The sequence below is a fragment of the Dysidea avara genome, chromosome 10, assembly GCF_963678975.1.
Source record: "Dysidea avara chromosome 10, odDysAvar1.4, whole genome shotgun sequence".
Classification (NCBI taxonomy): domain Eukaryota; kingdom Metazoa; phylum Porifera; class Demospongiae; order Dictyoceratida; family Dysideidae; genus Dysidea; species Dysidea avara.
This window is the reverse complement of record NC_089281.1, coordinates 26,790,880-26,816,036: the sequence shown is the minus strand read 5'-3', so window position 1 is coordinate 26,816,036 and position 25,157 is coordinate 26,790,880. Positions and strand designations below refer to the sequence as shown.

General features: G+C 39.8%; 1 protein-coding gene across 1 annotated transcript in view; it reads right to left on the bottom strand.

Annotated features, from left to right (window-relative positions):
* Window positions 1–25,157, bottom strand: part of LOC136236873 (protein mono-ADP-ribosyltransferase PARP14-like) — a 290,930-nt gene that overhangs the window by 55,807 nt on the left and 209,966 nt on the right. Inside the window, exon 17 of the mRNA XM_066027105.1 lies at window positions 2,338–2,571. Within this exon, the coding sequence (XP_065883177.1) occupies window positions 2,338–2,571 (234 nt within the window). The remainder of the gene's footprint in view (window positions 1–2,337; window positions 2,572–25,157) is intronic.

Below are 25,157 nucleotides of genomic sequence, written 5' to 3'. Positions count from 1 at the left end.
AAAAGTCTCCACAAGTATGTTTACTGGTATGTAGTAGTTCTATGTAGATAATTTTCAGTGTAGACAATATTCAATAAACAATGGCAACAAAGACAGCTTTATAGTTCTTTCTTTTTATTGGATCTATTTATTCCTCTCCTACATAAGGCACCAAAGTAAACAAGTGCTGTTGGTGTGTACCCTTTCTTGGTATGGTAGGTGTTTGTGCAATGCTTAGGGTACATCGTCCCCATCCTTTTCTACATGGTAAAAGAAAGACATGAAGGTTTGTGCAGTGCTTAGGGTACATCGTCCCCATCCGTTTCTACATGGTAGCAGAAAGACATGAAGGTTTGTGCAGTGCTTAGGGTACATCGTCCCCATCATTTTCTACATGGTAGCAGAAAGACATGAAGGTTTGTGCTGTGTTTAGGGTACATCGTTCCCATCCTTTTCTACATGATAGCAGAAAGACATGAAGGTACAGGTAACTACAAATGTGGTTGTGTGGAGTATAGTAGGGTGTTTCAGGTACACTTATCTTCTTGTCCTCTTCTATGTGGTAGTAGGAAGGCTTTAGGGAGACAAAAAACGTGGTGCAGGGCTCCTTAATGGTAACAGGAGTTGTTTTGCGGTTGGTATATCATCTGTTCTTCAATTGCAGGAATGAGACAGTTCAGTTGAGATTCAATTAGGCAGCTAGGCAGCTGCATGTCCTAGCTCTAAGTTGGCCTATTTTTGGGCTATAAATGAAACATAAATCCCATGTTTTGTACCTAATCATTACATTCCTTTCCTGCTGGTAGGCAGTTTACTCCTGATTCAATAGGCCCCCTGCAGCTGGAACCTCCTGTACACCTACCAAACTACCACCCAATCATTGACTGGGTGCTACTATCCTCCAGATTCTACCCTGTGTCCAGGCACAAGTGGTGGAGGAGGACAAAAGCCAGGAGTAATATTAATGTTGATATAATTGGCTTGTATTATGCCTTTTTGTGTCATAGCATTTGTAAGGGCATTAAAAACACAGGCAGTTTTAGAGCCTTTTAACATGGTGCCAGCCTAGCATTTTGTGGTAATATTTAAGATAACAGTCAGCCTGGCATTCTGGTTCCATGTTCTAACTACAGCCATGGTATAACTAACAACCACAGTGGTGTACGGTAGTTAATGTATTTCATAGTAAAATACAAGTTGCAATAAATGCACACAAGCATGATAAAAGTCAGAACTAAGCATTTTGCAATTGATGTACATATTGATTTTTCACCTACATGAGGAAAAAAGTTGTGTATCAATAGCATGTAAGTGTGAGAAATGAAGGCTGTATAGACCCTGTATTAGAGTCTATACAAGTACATATATACATACATGCATACAAACGTACATACAGGTGGATTTTAGAGGCAGCGTGTTGGCAGGCACCGTTCAACATTGTGGCAAATTCTACTACTGTATTACGCGCAATGGTTGGTTGCTCCTGGAACTATACTCATTACAATGGATATTATTGAGCTTGCTATCTTTTACTGAGGCTTCTGTGTCTTCAAGTCTATAGGGAAGATTTACACTGTTATACCTTATTTTTATTGTACAAGTGGATAATGTAGGTTTGAGACCCCCTGAATACCCCAACAAAATGGGACCCAGAGCAAGATTCCCAGATTCCCGAGTTACCCCCAGTTGGTGCCCCTGCCAATACTGCCAAGGCACTGTGAAGATATTGTGAGGCTAGTTTCTAGTTAATATTTTTTGTCGAGAAGTCCAAACCTTTGTGATCCTACTACATATAGTATAGTATGATTATCGGTATATGTAAATTATATGACAACAGGTGTAGGGATCATGAAAGTTTGCGTTTTCTTCTCAAAAATAGAAACCAAAAATCCATCTTCACTTTTCCTTCATGGCAATTTACTAGGCAGCATTAATTAGGCACTATCGAACCAAATGAAACTTTAATTTTTTACTGAATAGTTAATTAACTGATGATTCAATCAAATTTTTTAAATCTGAGGAACTTTCATTGAGCAGCTTAATATTTTTGAAAATTACATCAATTTGGTTATTGTTACTTGCAGTAACATACACTGTATCTATCTTTTTCACTGGCTACTTGAATTATACATGACACATTAATGCATCTAATCTTGAATAATGGGATTTGGGTTTCTTTTTATTCCTAAAACAAGATGTTGAATTTGAATGCATTAGAATTTGTCACAATTTATAAATGGAAAATCACAATCCCTGAGAATTTTATATGGTAGTTACTATATAGTGTAGTCCTGTTGTAAAAATATGTTCAATATGTTTATGTTGCAAATGATGACAGTACTATGGCAAGGTTAATACCTTTTCTGAACTGACACCTTCATACTGTGAAATAGCAGTGTGTATAATGTACTTGCAGCATATCTTTCCTGGTCCAGTTACTGCAATATCTCCTGGTTGTAGTTTTCCATTCTTTGAAATAAACTGACTACACTCATCCTGTATTGTTTGACCAGCAGCATTGAGTATGGACTTGGACACTGCACCATTTGTCAGTGTTAAATCTCTTGATGTTGTGTTGACATATACTTCTGCCTGTAAATACAAAAAAGGAGTTTCAATAGTTCCTCTAACTAGTCAAACACTATGAAATATTTCTACCATCATCATAAGAACAACTAATAACATACTGGTTACAATTCATAAACGATTCATGCCACAAAGTGGTTACAAGCTAGTATAAAGAGGGTAAGGTCAAGCATATCAATGGTGCATGGCCACTTTTCCTACTCAGGCAGCAAAGTTCAGTTTTGCATACCTCTGGTGCAAAACAAAAAATAAGCCACAACTCAGCCCTTTGAGTAGCCTGAGCATGTACAATATGGAAATATGAGTGGGTGGGACCATAGATATGTTTCATTTCACATATTGATGGTGAGGTTTGTAGCAACGGGCATTGTTCTATCATAGACTGAGACCTCTAATTGTTTGAGTATTTACTCTGAGGCCTATTTGGTTGACTTCAGGACAAGGATTTTGATAAGCATTTCAACTCTGACCTAACCCAAACATCTACTGCTCTAGCAATAGTATACCACTGAGCCAATCAGCTTGAGTTTGAATTGTATTAGCCACAAAGCTGAACTAGTGCTGACAAAATTGGAGCAGAATCTATGGGGCATGTGGGTCATTTTGTGTTCACACTGGGCCAATGGAGTGCCATATTGCCTTCCCATACAAACAATGAAACTGATGAGGCTGACAGTTTATGGAGAAGCTTGATAGTCCCTTATTCTGGTGAAATCTCAGATGACACCATGAGAATTATTGTGTGTGATATTTGCATGGCAAACAGGACTACTTGGCTATCCAAATAGTAAAAAGTTGGAGAAATTCAGTGATGATGGCAAGATTGCAGATGATGACAATGACTTGGATGATAGCAGTAGCAGCAATGATACTGTGATATATAGAATGGGAGAATGGGCAGTACTATTTGCTATGAGATTCAGAGAAAACTAGCACAAAGACAAAGAGAATCATAATGATTTGAAAGAAAAAGTAAAGTTATTTAATGAGTTCTACATAATTAACAGTGTTGGCTGTAACGCATTACATAATAATTACTTTTGTGGTAACAAAGTAATATAACAAAATATGCTGTAAAAACAGGTAATATAACTCAAGTTATTTACTTGCAAATGTAACGTGTTACCTAAGTAATGAAGTTACTGTAACGAGTCTAATATTACATAATATTATTACTTTAAGTAACAAAGTTACTAATCTCATTAGTAATCTACTGAGTAATGCCTAGCCACTATGAAGTAAAGAACCCTACTGAACGAAGCTTATTCACCAGCTTCTTGCTTGTCCAACAATGCAATCATGTCACGTGATAAAGTGGTAGTTTCACATGTGACAGTTTAAGGCTGTGGACACAAAGTAATATAAAATGTAATATTATTACAGTTACTTTACTATATGGGTAATATGTAACTGTAACTAAATAGTCCAGTTGTAAATAATATGTAATATGTAGCGAGTTACATTTAAAAGTAACTGTCTCAACACTGATAATTAATGAAGAGAAGTTCGATTCAGAATTACCTATAGGGATAGAAAAATTTGACTGCAGTGAGTGAATAACAGGGGTGTAGGAAGATATTAAGAGTATCTCAATCTTTGATGACTGGACTTGTATTCTATTATTTTAATGCACTTGTACAGCAACTTTGTTTAAGCCTATGGATTATATGGTTGAAGCCAGATCAAGGCAAATGGAATCACTGGCAAGGAAAAATGATACTGCTTTAGTGATTTTGATTCTGGTTAGCTAGAAATATTTATGGGTGCCTAAGCACCCATGGCATCCATGCTTCCTATGCCCTTGATTATAAATATTTGCTCTAAAGTACTCTAATTGAGCAGTCACCTTAAAGACTATTGCATACCTGATGCTTGGCCCCTCTCATATTTAATCATTTCAGCAACATCTTGGTGCCATGCAGCACAGAGCAGGTTGTTTTCTGTGCCAAAGATATTATCACCTCATTCACAAAAGTCCTTTATGGCTTGTGAGTTTTTATTCACTGCTTTGACCAGTTTTAGCATCTCAGTATGTTGTTCATTGGACAGGTCACAGGTTATATGGCTCTAATGAGTGCGGCTTTGCTTGGATAATAGTTCTTTTCTCTGGGAAACATGTGATGATGTTATTGGCTATTCAGTGATAAGTATTCCTTACCAAGAAATTTTTCACCAATGTGTTTGTAAAGGACTCTACTAACATATATTAAAAAGTTTAAATTCAACTCCTATAGGGGAAGCTGTGACAGCTGCTGGAACGTGGGGTACTTGAAACTGTATTGGGAAAAATTGAGAAGTCTAATTTTGCATAGTGTGGAGTCAAAATAGGGGTTTATTGTAATTCAGAATTGCATAAAAGCATTTGTTTTACACAAAAAAAATTCAAACACACTTTCTGTAACAACTTTAAACAGGCTGTAGGACCAGGTGTCCAACAGACCTTCAGCACTTATGCTGTAAAGCCTTAATAAATAAACTAATATCCATTTGGCTTCACATGGGGTACTTTGAGATAATAAGTCACTCTCTAGAGTTCCTCAGATACATACACTATATACATGAAATTGACAAGGAGAAAACATCCTGACCGCCTGGCAGACTCCTGTAAGTGTTCGAGCATTAATTGGATGGCTGTAGGTTCGAGGCTGCCTAGGCCCAGTCATGGATTTTTTCTCCTTTCTCCACCTTTTCAAACACACTTTCTGTAACAATTAACTTTAAACAGGCTGTAGGACCAGGTGTCCTACAGACCTTCAGCACTTGTGCTGTAAAGCCTTAATAAAAAAACCACTCCTTGGTGGTAAAAAAGCTATGCCCACTTCTGCTATTTGCAAACCCCCTTTAATTGGTATGTACTTTTATTTGAATAGACACAACAATTTAAATGTGAGTGAACATATTTTAAATGGCTGCCTTGTGGGCGAACATGCTGTATCAAATTTCTCCCAAAGTAGTACCTGGTGTGTTGTAAATGTACTTGAAAATGGCAATACCACCCCTAATCACTGCATTTTTAGTAGTCTATATGTCAAGGTAGATGTCCACATGCTCCCGCACAAAGCTTGTCAAATAGGGTACTTTTCTCATGGCCTGCAATTGCAAAGAAACAGTGTCACAACCAGTGAAAGCATGACAACAGAGCAAGTAGCACCTCTGTCTTTCAGAGAGCTCATCTTGGATCATCTTCACATTGTAAGAGCCCTTTGACGTGGTGAATAAAAGTGGATGGTTGGTGGTGCACCAGCATTATCAGCAAATCTACATCTTCTGCCCGCATCTGTAAAATCAACAACCATGGAGATGACTGAGCTCACTTTTCTGTGAGTATTGTCCATGAACTTTGCCCTTGGCAGTGTTGGGTAGCTACTTTTAAAAAGTAATAATATATTACTTATTACTCGTTACTGCCACTGTGATGAAATGCATTACAGTTATATATTACTTCAGTTTAAAAGTAACTAGTAATACGTTATATTACATATTACATAATATAAAAAGATACTTCGTTAGGTAATAATATTACAGTAACACGCTAGTTAAGTATACGTTACATAATAATATTACAGCAAGGTGCTGATTAAGTAACGCGTTAGTACTTCATTAGGTAATAATATTACAGTAACGAGTAGTTATTCGCTACTTTAGTAGCACATTACTTATGTGAAGTAACTATCTGTTAGATATTACTAGCATTGGAAATGTAGCGTGTTATATTACTTTGTTACTGCATTAAGTAATAATATTATGTAGCGCGTCACAAAAGTAGCATGTTATGCTCAACACTGGCCCTTGGTGTCAAATGTATCAAGTCTGCAGATTACAGCAGGATTTTTTGGTATGTTGGATGTGATTGTGATCTTTTGGTGAGTTGCTATAGCCATCGAAGACAACAGTCATCTTTTTAGAATGTCTGCCAAGATACTGAACATAGCTGAGGTAGCTGTCAGCAATCTCCTGTCAAGTCTGACCATGTTCCCACTTCACCATGTAGAGAAGCCATCCACCTTACTGGATCAGGGTTGGTCAGTGAGGTTTAGTGGATCAGTCAACCCCTTCAGGCTAGTGTTGGAAAAGCCGGCCTTGTTTGCTTTGTTCATTTTCTGGTCTTTGTTGTTAAACAAGGACAATGGGAAGGGAGTCAGTTCATACTCTAAGTTTGTCTCAACTGTCACATCCCCTTTATTATCAGTCAGTTGTACAGCTTGAGTAAATTTACATGAAGCTTCTTTTCATTGACCCTGGAAATCTTTCTGAACGATGAGAGGGCCTGTACCTTGAACTTTACCCTCATGGTAGATGTCACTGACTGTCCATCTGCATTTCTCTCCCTACTTCAGCTGCTCATTGAACTGCATCATCTGCAGTGCTTGCGAATCCTGTTGAGAAGGATACAAGCAACTGTTTGTCACGATCAAGATCAAAGGGGTTGTTTTCCTCTAGCCATTTGAGGACAGGTCCAATGGCTTCAGCGTCTCGCTTCATTTGTGTTTTGGCAAGGTCTTTGTGGAGTAGACCATGTTTCTTGATATCTGCTTCCATGCAGTGGTTAATAGAGGAAAAGTGGTTGAGGGCTTGTATCCAGTACTTGTGGCCAGAATCACTATTCCTCATCCTCCCTCTGCTCAATCCACTTTCTGACTTGGCCGCCTTAATCAGTCTCTGCCGTCACACCAGGTACCAGGCCATTCTTGACAAGAGTAATCGACAACATGGTTCCATGGGCTGTAAAACTTTCAAAGGTTTCCTTGTATTCGGGTGAAGTTTTGAGTTGCTTCATCAGCTGGCAATACAGTGATTACCTGCAGCTGAAAAGGTGTCCAGCATCCTGGTAACAATACAGGACATGAGCCCATAGTGGTCTGTAAGCCTTGATGACGTCAACCATGTAGTACTGCACCCAAAGTGCAGATGTTCTTTCTCCCTTGGCAAGCTTTTCAAAATTTTCTTCAAACTTCTGTTCAAACACTGTAACTATTGGTGCTGTGTGTTTGGCTTCCATCTTCTCATTAACTATCACTATGATAGACCTCATTTGATCAAGTTGCTCATCAGTGAAAACATGTTTCATCACATACTGACAGATGACTGCATCTATTAGGAGGTAAGCATGGGTTGCCTTGTCAAAACATCCTCCATTCAGGATGTTGTTGGCTGTTGTACTTCTTTGATAGATTAGCTGGATCAACTATAGGAGTTCAGAATCGTCCATGATATTACCAAGAGTTCCTATGAACTCTTGATATTACCGAAAGATCCAAGGTAGGACTTAAGCAGGTGAAACCCACAGAAGAAGAGAATAAGGACAAACATGATGGTGTTTATGCCAGTCTGTTTCATGTTTTTGAATGGAAGAATCTTCACTTTAGCTTCAACGTCTAGCCTTGTCAAGTGCCTTCCCTGTTAACAGCTGCTGATATCCTGCCATCTGCTGAAGGTGGTTCCAGTGAGATCAAACTTACTGAATGATAGGGAGTGTTACCATAAATAGAACAATATTGTCTCCAACAAACTCAGTGACTGTGCAAGTTGAACTCGCATCTTTAACCTCCATGGAGACCACCCGATTGTCACTCTTTATTTCACTGGCTGCTTCAGCAAAGGATAGAGCATCAAGTTCAATGTAATCTCAACCTCAACAGTAAGTGTGATGTCACAATTGACACCTAGTACATGCACTCGCTTGCTTACTAGAGTTATCAGTAGCTATAGTAGTAGTTCTTGTGAATAGCAGAAAAGTGGGCATGGCATGTTTCTCAACAAGGAGTGATTTTGGTGCAAAGCAAATGCTTTTGTTCAATTCAGAATCATGAAAAGCCCATATTTGACTCCACACAAGGCAAAATTAAACTTTTTAATTTTCACGATATGGTTCCAAGTACCCCATGTTCCAGCAGCTGTCAGGGGTTCCCCTACAGGAGCTGAATTTAAACTGCTGCCTTGGGAAAGAAGATTCCAGATACAAACTGACTAAAATGCAACTAATAAAGGTTGAGTGTTGTAGGAACTATGTAATTAGAACATGAACAATGATAATCATAGATGCACACACAGTTGTACACATGTCCATATTGTATGTACTGTCACGTGATTTAATGATATGCCTCGTGTCAATCCTACATGGCGCCGCGAGCAGCTACGACTCTATTATAACCAGCTGATTGATTCCCTGGTGCCGGTTAGAGGCACCCGCTAAGGTGAACCCATTGTATTAGACTGTGTTTCGGGCATTTCCTCTCCGCAGCATTCCACTGAGATGCCATACACCTTCAGACTTAGCGATCTCCCGAAGCTCGACCTCCAAGTGGACAGAGGCGCTGACTTCATTGCTTGGAAGACCCAATGGAGCTCATATGTTAGTCTATCCGGACTAGGTGAGGAGTCAGCTGAAACACAAGTGCACGCATTAACACTGTGCTTCTCACGTGAGACACTTAGTATCGTCGATAATCTCGGGCTAACTACAGACCAGCGTAAAGACACGCAAGCTATTATCGCCGCTATTAAACGATACGTTGACGGCCACATCAACGAATCAGTCGAGCGTCGCAACTTTCGGAAACGGATCCAACAGCGTGGTGAAACCTTCGATGACTACCTGGTGGCTCTTCGTGAATTAGTTAAGACTTGCAGCTTTTGCTCACCCGCATGCACAGCAAAGAATATCCGGGACCAGATCATCGAAGGTATCCTAGAGGGTGACACGGTTGAACACTTGCTCCAGCGACAAGATCTTACATTAGATACTGCCATCACAACATGTAGAGCAGAAGAAGCTGCAAAGAAGCAACGCTCTGCAATTTCTCAGCCACAATCAGACACCATCCTTACCTTACGAAAACAAGGATCATATCACAAGAGAGCTGGCCTTCAGCCCACCAGTCCCGATTGTCCAGGATGTGGAGGCAAGCCGCACCAAGGAGGCCGCAGTCGCTGCCCAGCTTACTCTTCCACGTGCCACAACTGTCAGAAGGTTGGCCACTATGCACGTGTTTGCCACTCTAAACAAGTTCAGCCACCATCTCATCCTAGCCTCCCGCCATCAACAAGGCAAATTCAGGCACACACAAACACAGGCTTTGAGACGCAACCGTCTACGTTATCCACCATCAAACAGGTAGCCACCAATGACCCAGCTCCGACCATTCCTATTCACCTCACTTCACTGAATGGTTCTTGCTCGACAAACGTTCTGCCAGACTCAGGAGCAGATATCTCAGCTGCTGGCCCACCACTGTTAACTCTTCTTAACGATCATGTTCATAACCTCATCCCCTCAGATGTCATCCCTCACACTGCAAATGGCCATAAGATGTATCCCCTTGGATACTTACCTGTCACTTTCACACTCGGCAAGAGACAATGCACTAGCAATGTGCACGTCTATCTAAATATCACTGGTACTATACTTTCATGGAGAGCTTCCAAGGACTTAGGGATACTACCAGACTGTTACCCACGCCCTAGTAATGTAGAGCTTAGCCCACAGCTGAATGTACATGCTACAACCTTCCTTCCACAGTCAAGTCAACCACAGTCGCAAACACTAATCACAGAATTCCCATCCATCTTTGATGACCAGATAAGAACATGGATGGTGAGCAATTTCACATTAGCCTCACGCAAAATGCAAAACCCTTTTGCATTAAGACACCACGTTCAATCCCATTCGCTTACCGCGACAAGTTGAAAGATGAGTTGGACTTACTGTTGTCACAAAAGGTCATTGCTCCAGTCACTACGGTCACAGAGTGGTGTGCACCAATCGTGGTCACCCCTAAGAAGAACAGCGATCGCATCAGGATGTGTGTAGACTTATCTCACCTCAACAAGTTCGTGTGTAGAGAATGCTATCAATCGTCCACACCTGCTCAAGCTGTGGCCGATATAGCAGCAACAGATGCAAAAATATTCACTGTACTAGATGCACTGAAAGGATACCACCAGTGTCCACTAGATGAGTCCAGTCAACTCTTAACCACGTTCATAACCCCTCAAGGTCGTTTCAAATATCTCAGGGCCCCGTATGGCCTATCATTGATTTCTGAACATTATGACCGCAGAATGGCAGAAGCTTTTGCTGGTTTACAAGGCTTTCGTCGCATAGTTGATGACATTGTTATTTATGACAATAATACTTCAGACCATGCTGCTCATGTGCGACAGTTTTTACAGTGGTGCGTAGAGAAGAATATTGCCCTTAACCTGGATAAATGTCAGTTCTTTCATCAGCAGTCACTTTTGCTGGCTTTCGGTTATCTTCTGATGGATATCAAGTGGACACAACGATTACTACGGCTATTTTGCAATATCCAAAGCCAAACACCAGAACTGACCTTCGCTCCTTTTTTGGCTTAGTAAACCAATTGTCCTGAAGCACTGACGCCATAGCCGCACTCCTGACACCACTAAGACCACTTTTGAGTACTAAAAACGATTTTCTCTGGTCTAGCGATCATGATGAAGCCTTCGCAAAAGCCAAGGCGTCACTCACCAAGCCACCGGTCTTGTCATTCTTCAATCTCAATCATCCCACCCGTCTCAGCACTGATGCCAGTAGACAGGGTCTTGGATTCATCCTCCAACAGCAATTCAATAACAAGTGGACCCTCATCCAGGTTGGGTCCCGGTTCCTCACCGACACAGAATCTAGATATGCTGTTATTGAACTGGAGATGCTAGCTGTCGCATGGGCCATCCAAAAGTGCAAACTATTTCTTTCCGGCCTCCAGCATTTTTGCCTCTTGACTGATCACAACCCTCTAGTCCCTATTCTCAACAGCCGCCGCTTAGATGAAATTGAGAACCCACGCCTTCAACGATTGAAGTCTCGCCTGATGTCTTATAACTTTACGGCAAAGTGGATTAAGGGAAGTGTTAATGATGGCCCTGATGCTCTATCCCGCAATCCTGTATCTAATCCTCACAATAGTGATGCCCTTGCAGAGCATGACTCGCCTAATGAACCAGCCTTATCTATTACAGAGTTGAGAGCTATCACCACTGACACCCACGAAAGCTTGAAATTGCAAGATGTCCGCTACCATGCTTCTCAGGATACAGAATACCAACAGCTGTACAATATAATACTCAACAGCTTCCCAGATCACCGCGGCCAGCTTCCACAGTCATGTAGACCCTACTGGAATGCACGTGAGCACCTTTCCATTGATGACAATTTGATAGTTTACGGATGCCGTCTACTGATACCACCTTCTATGCGTCACACCACACTGTCACATCTTCATGAATCGCACCAGGGCACTGTACACACTAAACAACGGGCGCGCCTTACGGTTTATTGGCCAGGAATGGACAATGACATCGACAACATGCTCACTTCATGTAAAAAGTGTCAAGATCTCCTTCCCTCCAATCCTCGAGAACCTCTTGTGTGCAAAGACAAGCCAAGTAGACCATTCCAAGAGATCTGTGCAGACTTTTGTTGCTATGGTGGTCAGGACTACCTCATCGTTGCTGATTGCTTTACAGATTGGCCTGACATAATCCCAATGGGCCACAACACTACCAGCCCCCACCTTGTTAGAGTACTGAGACAATGCTTTTGTCGCACTGCCGTGCCAGATATACTGTGGTCAGATGGCGGGCCACAATTCACTTCAAATGCTTTCACGACTTCTCCAGACAGTGGGGCTTTATCCATAAAGTGTCGTCACCATATTACCCACAAAGCAACGGCAAAGTTGAAGCCATGGTAAAATCTATGAAAAAACTCATTGCCACTTCCTGGAACAAACGTTCTCTCAATGAAGATGCGCTTTGCCGTGCACTCTTACAGTACCGAAACACCCCATCTCGCAAGGATGGATTATCACCTGCTCAAAAACTATTTGGTACACCAGTGCAAGACTCACTCCCAGCTCACCACCGCTCTTTTCTACCATGTTGGCAAAAAGCAGTCACGGAAGCAGAAACACAGGCTACAAATTCATTGGAGCAAACACAAGCATATTACAATCTCCATGCCCACACACTACCAGACATTGGAATAGGCTCACGCGTTGCACTGCAACATCCACAAACGAAAATGTGGGACATTTACGGAACTGTTGTTGACATTGGTCCTCACCGCCGCTATTTTATCAAGACTCAAAATGGCAGAATCCTGACAAGAAACCGCCGGTTTCTACGACGCAGAACTGCAACATCCTTGCTCCCATCAACAACACCAGCACCCCCTGAACAACCACAGCAAACTTTTCCACAACAAAGTACCTCAGCAGAAGTCTGTTCAAGTCCACGACATTCAACTCGCACCCACCAGGCACCCAAAAGGCTTATAGAAGATCCAAACTGGCCTTAATTATCGTCAGCATTGTGCCCCTCACAAATGCTTGGGGGGAGGTGTGGGAACTATGTAATTAGAACATGAACAATGATAATCATAGATGCACACACAGTTGTACACATGTCCATATTGTATGTACTGTCACGTGATTTAATGATATGCCTCGTGTCAATCCTACAAGTGTGAAAGCTGTAACAGTACAAAGCTCATTAACAAGATGACATGAATTGTTTGTACAGGAGTGGCTAGTTAACAATTCTAAACTCTACAAAAACTCCAATAGTTACACATTTTATAAAGTGACAGTAATGTAGTAAATACTACCCCCTGAGCTCCTCCAAAGTCCTGACAGAAGAGCTACAGCTTTGGCTATCTAGAGTGTCAGAATCTCCGCCTAATATTTTATCATTACATAGCTATACAAACTCTGTACCCATGAGTTTGCTTCGTTTCCTGTTTATAATTACTCAATTATAACCCTTCATTCAAAGAAAGAGGCCAGTTCACATCAATTATAAACTGTCACTCCTCTTTCCACTGCAACCCTTAGAAACATACATAATTCACCTTATTAGGATAATACTAGGATACCATGTTTGAAATTGATCTGTAGTGTTAGTAGTGTATGGAATTACATCATTTACATGCTCCCTTGTCCATAGGATTTGATGCACTCCTGGTTACATTTTGTCCGGGTCTTTATCAGGACACATGATAATGTGCTGTGTCACCAAGTACAGTCAGGCGGGCACGTGACAGACAAGTGTGTACTTTACACTGGTTTTCAGGTCTGTTGTCCTAATAAATTTCGCGCATGCATTCATTGTATCAACAAAATGGTGCACAACGTGACAAATGTTACTGTCAACTCGTCTAGTGGAACAGTTTCGTTTCAAGGCTATAGGGGTGTTACTGTCATGCCGTTAACACCTCTGAGTCGACCACAACCGCTCCAAGCTATATCGCCTCCGTTAGTGATTAGCAAGATGCTATTGAAGGCAATGAACAGAGAAAAGAAAGGAGACTTTACAATGGTCACGATAAGGAATATTAAGCCCTCAGAAACATTGTGCATTTCCAGTTTAACTGGTTTAATCAGAGCCCAATTGAAAGGAGACACCAAGAATTTGATGTTGTTTACGTAAGTGGTAGTAATTTGATAACCTTAAGAAATAAGGAAGATATGGTTGAAATTTGGTCAACTGCCAGAAAAGGAGGAAATGTATTATTATGGTGTGATGGATTAAGGCCAAACAGCACAGTAGCTAGTGCTTGCAAGAAACAAAAATCACCTGACAGTGTTACTACTGCTCAGTAGTGCTGGGCGGTATTGAAAAATAGCAAATAGTATACCTTCCATAAAAAGTATTACAGTATTACTAAATATCGCGGTATAATGTAAAAGCCATTAGTAATAAAGTAACTGCTATTTACCTCAACAAAAGCACCAATACCCATGATAGGTCAGCAAACCTCAGGTACAAATTACCACAAACAAACTTGTTTACATAGTTTGGTTAGCTGACTACATCAGCACCTGCCTACAAACATTGTTACATGTCTGGTTGCCTTCTAAATATGGGATGAAACAAGCCCACAGGGAGGACATAGTGCCCAGATGGTATGGTGGTATTAAAAAAAAACAGGCGGTATCAAAACCGGTATGACTTAAATATCACAGATTACTAACAATACCGGTACATTGCCCAGCTCTACTGCTCAGTCAAAAAAAGACGCAGCAGATCAAGTTGTAGAGAATTTGAAGAAACCCAATGGTGAAATATACACGCCAATGCAGTATTGCATATGGAGTGAGATGATTAGTGGTGGTATTCATTGAAGTATGACAGACTCTCCTAAAACTGCAATGTTTAACCATTGTGGTGAGGCATCCAATAAGAAAGGGTCATCGGTTAAGGAAGTAATGGCTGATGCTGTACAGCAACTAGCACGTACCATTGCCACCCCAAGCACTGGTAGATCCACCGATCAGATTGATAGCAGATCTAAATGCTATCAACAGTGAAAAATCTTAGTGATACAGGGGTCCTATCAGAAAATGAATATAAAGAAGAGTGTGACACTAGCTTGAAAGTCTTAAAAACACTTGGTAACAATGATTCATAAACTGTCTAGCAAGAATGCATGTATAATAGTAAGCTATTATTGGTGTTTGATCACACACTTGCTTTTATTCTAAATGTACTCACAATGTGAAATAAATTCTTGACAGTCTTATTTAGATACCATAGCAAATACCATTACTATCAAGGGTCTTGGAGTTGACAGAGCTTGGTATATGCGGCTATTCTCTTTTATTAAAGTTTTAACCTTGCTAAACACTCCTTCTGCCAGCATTAAATCAGGAGAATATGGTGGCAGAAAGCACAACCTTGCTTTAGCTTGATTTTCAATCAAATCTGTTACTTCATCTATGTGGTGGATACTGGCATTGTCCATGACCACGACTGACCGTGCATTTATGCCATTGAATGGATTTAAACAAGGGAGTAAGCAATTTTGGACAAAATCACTACACTTTTCACCATTAGTAGTACCCTCAAGAATGTGCACATCATCAATTCCATCAAGTGACATTACAGGTATAGCTGAATACCGTACTCCCCTTATTAGTAACTGATGGTCATACAAAGGCATACCTCTAACACTGTATGCCTTCTTTCTTAATGCATTGCGATTGTTGCAGCCAGTTTCATCTAACCACACTAACATTGACAGGTATTAACAAGAGATCTCAGCCATAAACTTAGCTCGTTGTGACTCAGGTTGCTATAGCTACACGGTGTATTGACTGCCTTGTACATTCCATTTCTTTAAGTGTTCTGCAAATAGATGGCTTACTCCGGTTAGGTATCTTACCTCTAATGTATATGCTCAATCTCTATGATATTATGTTCCTTGTCAAAGCTTTACAACAGCCATCTTCTCAATTTAACATATACAACTACATATCATTTAGCTCTTCCAACACCAGGTCTTCGTCTACTAACAAACTAAATCATGTCCGCACTAATAGTAACTATGCCAGAAACTTTTACTTTAATAGAATTCCCAGGATATGGAACCAATTACCTTGCATTGACATCAACCAGTCCCTACCAGTCATCAAAGCTACTATTCAGAACTATTTATGGCAACACTTCACCACAAATTTCTCTCCTGACAATCCCTGCACCTATCATTACTGCTGTAGATGCAGCAAGTGCTATGATTCTGGACTGACAATTAACTTTACTACATAAGTTTAATTAACTCCCGGCTGCCAGCACAGGTTGCTGGCAGACCATCAATGCAACTTTTTCTTCATCTTTACCCACCTACACATGTATAATTGTAATTGTATGTTGCATTGTAAAGCATTAATAATTATATAACCAAGTACTAAGAATAATACGAAACGCGGTTAAAATTACGTAATAAATAAATAAATAAATAAATAATTAAATAAATAAATAAATAATTAATAATTAATGTTTGAGAAAACTACGAGGCCTAGAGACATGAACTAACCGGGGATAGATTCGCCTGTGAATGAAGGCACAAACGTATAATCGTCGCTCCTGTTTGTGCTGATGACTTGACCATACGTGTAATTCTATATAACGCCCAGTACCACACCCTTGCTTAATTACTTACATATTGCGCGAAGAAGATTAGTGATGCCCGTGCAGGAGAGCCAGAAGCCACTTGTGTAAACAAGAAGATTACAGAAGCCACTTGTGTAAACAAGAAGATTACAAGTAAGTTTTTATGTTTGTAACATCTCAAGTCTCCATGCCAGCTGCCAGTGGATTCACTGATTCATGTAAATAAACAATACAAGAAAACATTAAACTGACATATGCCACGCTCTTTACAATAAGCTTACAGTTACATATAAAATACAAGTAAACAATTTTGTCTTGTGCAGCTGGCATGGCGAACTTTCTTTGTGTTGGTGTCAGGCAATTCAATACGTGCTTAATCTTTTTTGCCTTCACCTGGCGTAGCTACTAGGCTCTAGTGGCTTGGCTGTCTTCCTTTATCTGGTTCATCTGGCTTGCATACGCCTACAGCATTGTGTAGCTATCTCCTGAAAGTTGTGTATGCATAACTATGGTGTGTCACCCATCACTGTGCCATTGCTACATCACTGATGAACCTTACTTAGCTCTAGTTGATGTTGATATGCATTGCTGTATATTGGCTAATAATTTTTATCTGCATGGTGATGTTGCCTATAATGTATTGCTGCATACAATACTGCAATAATGTATAGTTCTTTCCTGTATGTTTTGTATACATATACTTTGTACACATCACTGTGCCATTTATACCACACCAATGATGTACTGGCACTTAGCTACTGGTGGCCTTTAGTTACAATGCCACTATAGTGTTATATCTGTCACTACTGTGACATATTGAGTTGATTTGGGGATAATGCATTCACCACCTAATAGCCTCACCGGGGGGCTGTCACGTTGGTGTATGTACTTGGTTATATGTGACGCGGTCCTAGTAATAATAATAATAATAATAATAATCACACCATGATTTTCACTTAACTTTTCTTGCAACTCATAGAGGTATGTACCTGGATGTGCCAATATTAGCTTCAGCAAAATGAGCTGTTCAAAACTGCCTAATAACTTTTCTGGTCCATTTCTCTGCTGTCTCGCCTGAACATCACTATTTGCTTGGACACTTTAAATTCACTGCTTAATTCTTCTTGTGATAAATTATTTGTAGGCCTGTGGTATGCCCACACTATTCTCCACCTTAAGTCGTAACTGTATGGCTTCATTATATTCAACATCAATTGATAGTACAGTAAGTATAACTATAGTAATACGCCAGATACGCACATTCAAATTTTCGTGCCATGCATGCATGTAATGAGTAGAACAAAGAAAATTATACTGAAACCGTCTAAAAGTGGCACGGTGGGAAATTGACAAAATGTTCAATGGGATGGAGTTACACATAAAGATCAAGACACACGGTAGTGTGTCGTGCGGCCCAAGAAGCCGGCGCGTAACACCCGTGAGTATATTGACAGGAAGAAAGAAAACGCAATTTTCGCACCTCCGTAGCTCTGTACTCCCTTGATGAAACAAGACGATTTTTGCTGTGGACATTTCCTCCAACTGCAGCACTCCACATTCCAAATTTGAGCGAAATCGCTTCGCGCGTTCCCGAGATATGCGACTTCAAAAATTGGCTCAGTTTCTTCGTTTTTTTTTCTTCTTATTATTTTTCTTTTTCTTGTCGCACACTTACAAAAACTGCTATAAAACTCGAACGCCATATCCGATTGCCTTGAAATTTGGTACACAAAAGGGGAATATAAAGGCGCATCTCGGTACCAACTTTGGCTGGAATACGATAAACAGGCAAAGAGTTATGAGCAATTATTCATGAAAAATAACACCAATATGTTGTCACGCCTACAGGGTAAACCGCGTATGGGAAGAAGCTGAAAATCGGTGGGTGAATAGGTTAACTATTGAACCTCAAACCTTTTGTGGTTTGAAAGAAATCGAGCTAAAAACCAGGAAGATACAACGAAAAAACCAACAGTGTGTAACAATTACGCAATCGAGATCAGCTAATAAAAAAACGACTGCTTGCCACGCCTACCAGATAAACCGCTTAGGGTAATGCTTTGAAAATCGTTGTACAGATGGAGTAATCATCTTAGAAAGGCTCATCAATGGTGTAGAAGAATCAGACTTAAAGCCACGGAGTTATAACACGAAATCCAACTTGGTGCGGCAAGTGCGAGATCGAGATACTCTAATAGAGCAGTCATCCTAATAGAGCAGTCACCCTGAAGAGAATTCAAGAGATCAGCTAGAAATAAGAAACCTGTATAGAGATCAGCTACACACAAGTCACCCTGTAGAGAGATCAGCTACAAAGAAACCACCATGTAGAGAGTTCAGCTACAAACAAATCGCCCTGTGGAGAGATCAATAGCAGAAGTTACCTTGCAAAGAGTTCAGCTACAAAGAAACCATCATGTAGAGAGTTCAGCTACAAACAAATCTCCCTGTAGAGAGATCAGCTAGAAGAAGTTACCTTGTAGAGAGTTCGGCTTCAAACAAATCACACTGTAGAAAGATCAGCTAGAAGAGGTCACCTTGTAGAGAGTTCAGTTACAAAAAAACCACCATGTAAAGAGCTCAGCTACAAACTAGTGACCTTGTAGAGACATCAGCTAGAAGAAGGTACCTTGTAGAGAGTTCAGCTACAAAGAAACCATTCTTTAAAGAGCTCAGCTGCAAACAAATCACCTGTAAAGAATTCAGCTACAAATAAAAATAAATCACCCTGTAGAAAGATGAGCTAGAAAAAGTTACCTTGTAGAGATTTCAGTTACAAAGAAACCACCATGTAGAGAATTCAGCTACAAACTAGTGACCCTGTAAAGACATCAGCTATAAGAAGTTACCTTGAGAGAGTTCAGTTACAAAGAAACCATTATTTAAAGAGCTCAGCTGCAAACAAATCACCTATACAGAATTCAGCTACAAACAAATCACCATGTAGAGAGATCATGTAGAGAGATCAGCTAGAAGAAGTTAACTTGTAGAGAGTTCAGCTACAAAGAAACCATCATTTAGAGAGTTCAGCTTCAAACAAATCACCTGTAGAGAGTTCAGCTACAAACAAATCTCCCTGTAGAGAGATCAGCTAGAAGAAGTTACCTTGTAGATCGTTCAGCTACAAACAAATCTCCCTGTAGAGAGATCAGCCAGAAGAAATTACTTTGTAGAGAGTTCAGCTACAAAGAAACCACCATGTAGAGAGTTCAGCTGCAAACAAATCACCCTGTAGAAAATACAGCCACAAACAAATTGCCCTGTAGAAAGATCAGTTAGAAGAAGTTACCTTTTAGAGAGTTCAGCTACAAAGAAACCACCCTGTAGAGAGATCAGCTAGAAGAAGTTACCTTGTAGATCGTTCAGCTACAAACAAATCACCCTGTAGAGAGATCAGCTAGAAGAAGTTACCTTGTAGAGAGTTCAGCTACAAAGAAACCACCATATAGAGAGTTCAGCTGCAAAGAAATCACCCTGTAGAAAATTCTGCCAGAAACAAATTTCCCTGTAGAAAGATCAGTTAGAAGAAGTTACCTTGTAGAGAGTTCAGCTACAAAGAAACCACCATATAGAGAGTTCAGCTGCAAAGAAATCACCCTGTAGAAAATTCTGCCAGAAACAAATTTCCCTGTAGAAAGATCAGTTAGAAGAAGTTACCTTTTAGAGAGTTCAGCTACAAAGAAACCATTCTGTAAAGAGCTCAGCTGCAAACAAATCACCTGTACAGAATTCATCTACAAACAAATCACCCTGTAGAGAGATCAGCTAGAAGAAGTTAACTTGTAGAGAGTTCAGCTACAAAGAAACCATCATTTAGAAAGTTCAGCTTCAAACAAATCACCTGTAGAGAGTTCAGTTACAAACAAATCTCCCTGTAGAGAGATCAGCTAGAAGAAGTTACCTTGTAGAGAGTGAAGCTACAAACAAATCACCCTATTGAAAGATCAGCTAGAAGAAGGCAACTTGTAGAAAGTTCAGTTACTAAGAAACCACCATGTAGAGAGTTCAGCTACAAACTAGCCACCTTGTAGAGACATCAGCTAGAAAAGTTACCTTGTAGAGAGTTCAGCTACAAAGAAACCATTCTGTAAAGAGCTCAGCTGCAAACAAATCACCTGTACAGAATTCAGCTACAAACAAATTACCCTGTAGAGAGATCAGCTAGAAGAAATTACCTTGTAGATAGTTCAGCTACAAACAAATCACCCTGTAGAAAGATCAGTTAGAAGAAGTTACTTTGTAGAGAGTTCAGCTACAAAGAAACCATTTTGTAAAGAGCTCAGCTGCAAACAAATCACCTGTACAGAATTCAGCTACGAACAAATCACCCTGTAGAGAGATCAGCTAGAAGAAGTTACCTTGTAGATAGTTCAGCTACAAACAAATCTCCCTGTACAGAGATCAGCTAGAAGAAATTACCTTGTAGAGAGTTCAGCTACAAAGAAACCATTCTGTAAAGAGCTCAGCTGCAAACAAATCACCTGTACAGAATTCAGCTACAAACAAATCACCCTGTAGAGAGATCAGCTAGAAGATATTACCTTGTAGATAGTTCAGCTACAAACAAATCACCCTGTAGAAAGATCAGTTAGAAGAAGTTACCTTTTAGAGAGTTCAGCTACAAAGAAACCATTTTGTAAAAAGCTCAGCTGCAAACAAATCACCTGTACAGAATTCAGCTACAAACAAATCACCCTGTAGAGAGATCAGCTAGAAGAAATTACCTTGTAGATAGTTCAGCTACAAACAAATCACCCTGTAGAAAGATCAGTTAGAAGAAGCTACTTTGTAGAGAGTTCATCTACAAATAAACCACTTTGTAAAGAGCTCAGCTGCAAACACATCACCTGTACAGAATTCAGCTACGAACAAATCACCCTTTAGAGAGATCAGCTAGAAGAAATTGCCTTGTAGAGAGTTCAGCTACAAAGAAACCATCATGTGGAGAGTTCAGCTGCAAAGAAATCACCACTGCCCAAATTTCAAGGCAATAGCTCTTTCCAATCTGAAGTTATCAATTGTCAAAGTTGGCAAATTGGATGTGTGTGGAAGGCCCCTTTTTGCAAATCCGGTCACATATGTATTATATATATAATTTGTACATTTACTGATAAAATATTTAAAGTATATCTACTTCATTTTTACTTCTTCCTGTAGTAAAAAAAACAACATAGGTTAAAAAAGTCCCAAAGCTGGCCATAGGCCGGCTTTGGGGTATACAAATACAAAAAGAAATGAAACCTAATCCAAAACAGCCAAGCTGTAAAAAAAGTGTGCGGCCCTCAGAAAGGCTATGGTGAAAAAAGATGTGAAATCCAAGGTGGCGGCCAAGAAATGGCTGTGATGGTAGGTTAATGGTAAAAATTTTAATAACGACAATTCAGGTGAATTTTGTGCCAAGACCAAGCGGCACCAAATTCACCTGAATTGTTGTTATTAAAATTTTTACCATTAACCTACCATCACAGCCATTTCTTGGCCGCCACCTTGGATTTCACATCTTTTTTCACCATAGCCTTTCTGAGGGCCGCACACTTTTTTTACAGCTTGGCTGTTTTGGATTAGATACTATTTACAAAAAGGAATTCCTATATGAGTTTATGGAGGACTGCTTGCACAAGAGAGAAAGAGAGTGTGACCTTGTTGCAGCAGTGGAGAAGGTAAAATGATCACTAAAATGTAGGGAGATATGTTGATGGAGCATATCATATATGTGTTGTTAGTGACAAGTATTTTTGGCCAGGACAGCTGTCCACAGCATTCCTCAGAGGATTTAGACTATTTGAAGGTGCACAGGCAAAATGGAAATCATCCATTTTGTTGTGGAAACTCCCTTGGGGCACCTTGTATTCCAAACTTGAGCAGAATCCACCTAGCCATAACTGAGATATGTGTTTTTGAAGTTTGTCTTATTTTCTTTGCATTTTTCTTCTAATCTTCTTGCACCACATAGAAAAATTGCTATAACTCGTGTTACTTATAGTTGATTACTTCACCTTTGGAGGGCAGTAGAAGTGTCATAAAGCACATATACAGTTCAATTTTTGTAAGCAAGGAAGTTATGTGTGATTTTTTTTGTCAATGCTATGGGTAAACGTTTCAAAGATCAGGTTGAAAATTGGTTCAGCTCATCCTATTCAGTGGTTTATCTGGTAGGCATGACAATAATTGCATTTTATGCATGAAACTAGACGCACGCCTGATACACATGGTTGACATTTTTTGTTATAACTTGACTGTCTTTATTTTGATTCTTTCAAACCACTAGAAGGCACTTCTATGATGGTTAATCTATCCACAAAAGCTGAAATGCAAGTACATTGATCATCTTAGAAAACCTTTCAGTGAAAACAGAATCTTCTGGATTAAAACCTTTGAGTTATAATGTGAAAACCAACCACCTGTAGCAAGTGTGTGATTGAAATACTCTAATAGTGCATTCACCCTATTTGAGCAGTCAGCTACGCTTTGGTACAAGTCATAATGCAGGGAGATCAAGTAACCCTGTAGAGACCAACAAGTCACCTTGTGAAGCGTTTAGCTACAAACAAGTCATCCTGTGGAGAGTTTCACTACAAACAAGTCACCCTGTGGAGAGTTCATCTATGAACAAGTCACCCTGTAAAAGTAAACTATATTTTAGCCACCCTGAAGGGGATTCAGTTACAAACAACTCACCTTGTAAAGAGTTCAACATCATGTAGGTTACCCTGTAGAAAGTTCGGCTACAAACACATCAACCTGTAGATAGTTCAGCAGCTACATTACAATTCACCCTGTAGGAGAGTTTAGCTACATTATAACTTGTGATGTAGCTGAACTCTCTACTGGGTAATTTGTAATGTAGCTACAGCAAGACTTTTTACATAACTGAGCTCTCCACTGGGTGACTGGTAATGTGACTGAACTCTCTACAGAGTGGAACTACAGCAAGATTTGTTACATAGCTAAGCTCTCAACTGGGTGACTAGTAATGAGTCTGAACTCTATACAGGAAGACTTGTATTATAGCAGAACTCTCCACAGGGTGACTTGTAATGTAGCTGAATATCTGTGCTGAGTTACTTGTAATGTGCTCTCTACAGGATGACTTGACATAGCTGAACTCTCTTACAGGGTAACTTTGATGTAGCTCTGTGATTCCTTGGTAGTATTCACAACTTCAATAATCCTTTGTTGTAACTACTGTTTGATAGCATCATCATAGTTATGTAATAACTTCATACTAATGACTTCATCCTGTCAACAGCCACCTGGTAATTATGAGGTAAAGGAATATCGCCTGCCTTCCAAGGTCAAGTGACTTCATATCTACATTTTCAAACTTCATACTTTCATCAAACCTTGCATGTACATCATCACTTTCTGCTTCAAAAGAATCCTTAACATACCTAAACTCTTTACAGCGAGACTTGTTATATAGCAGAACTTTCTACTGAGTGACTTGCAATGCAGCTGAACTCTCTACAAGGTGACTTGACATAGCTGAACTCTTTTACAAGGTGACTTGTTACATAGCTGAACTCTCCACAGGAAGACTTGCTTAAGGACCTGCCGATTATGCTCATTATTTTACCTATTTTGCTATGCTGCACTGCTCAAAATTTTGCCTCTTATGCTTAAATTAATGCTCAATATTTACCCAAATTATGCTCGATATTTATACCTCAGTTCCCATGTTTTCCTAATAAATTTGCACTTTATGGGAAAACAGTAGGTTGCTAAAGCACATACTCTAAATCCTTGCTTGTAAAAATGCATGTCACAGAAAAGATCAATATACTCTAATAAAACAGTCAGCTGACTATTTTTTGACTGTTCTATTAGATCTTTTCTTGATACATATTTTGATAAGCAAGAATCTATGTTAATGCACAAATGTTCTGTCTATTATGCTAGCATTATGCCCAATGCTTTCAGGCACCTATTATACTCATTATTATGCCAGCATAATCGGTAGTTACCTAGACTTGTTATATAAACTTAGAGTTGTTTATGATGCCTCTTCAAAGACAAAAAGAGAGTCGAACAGTTTGAATGAGTGTTAGGACTGGTGATATTACCAATTCTTTGTGGACTAACTGTGAGGTTTCAAATGTACCTAGTAGTTGTTCTGGCTGATATACAAAGGCATTTCTTCAGTTGGAGATTCAGAATTGCGATCAAGCTGTGACCAGGTTTTTGTGGCTTAAGGACACACAGAGATTAGACAATTTGGTAAGAGAATGGAATGATATTGTTTGATCTCTTTCAAGAATAATAAACACTTGTCCTTTAGATTCAGCTGATTTATTGATTGATCATTGGAAGAAGAATCAGCAGCAGTTGGACAGGTGTGGTCACAAGATTATTTATTAACACTGTGTGACTGCTCACAAGGGATCGCAATCACCAATTACAAGAAAACCAAACATTGGAGTAGTCAGCCATGCGCTGCTTCGTTTGGTCTCTAGCCTTGCGGGCGGGCGGGCGGGCGGACTAAAATTCGAGTTTTGTCGATTTTTTAAAATTCTATATCCGGCCACCTGTGTTTTGTTATATTTAATGCTGTATTATATATTATATGGGATAGTATTATTCCATAAAGGTGATTTTGGTGGCGTAAAGTGCCTCTAGGATGATTTTTAAAGGTAGAATTTTTGGCAGCATGTGAAATTTTTGAGGGCATCCCTACTTAA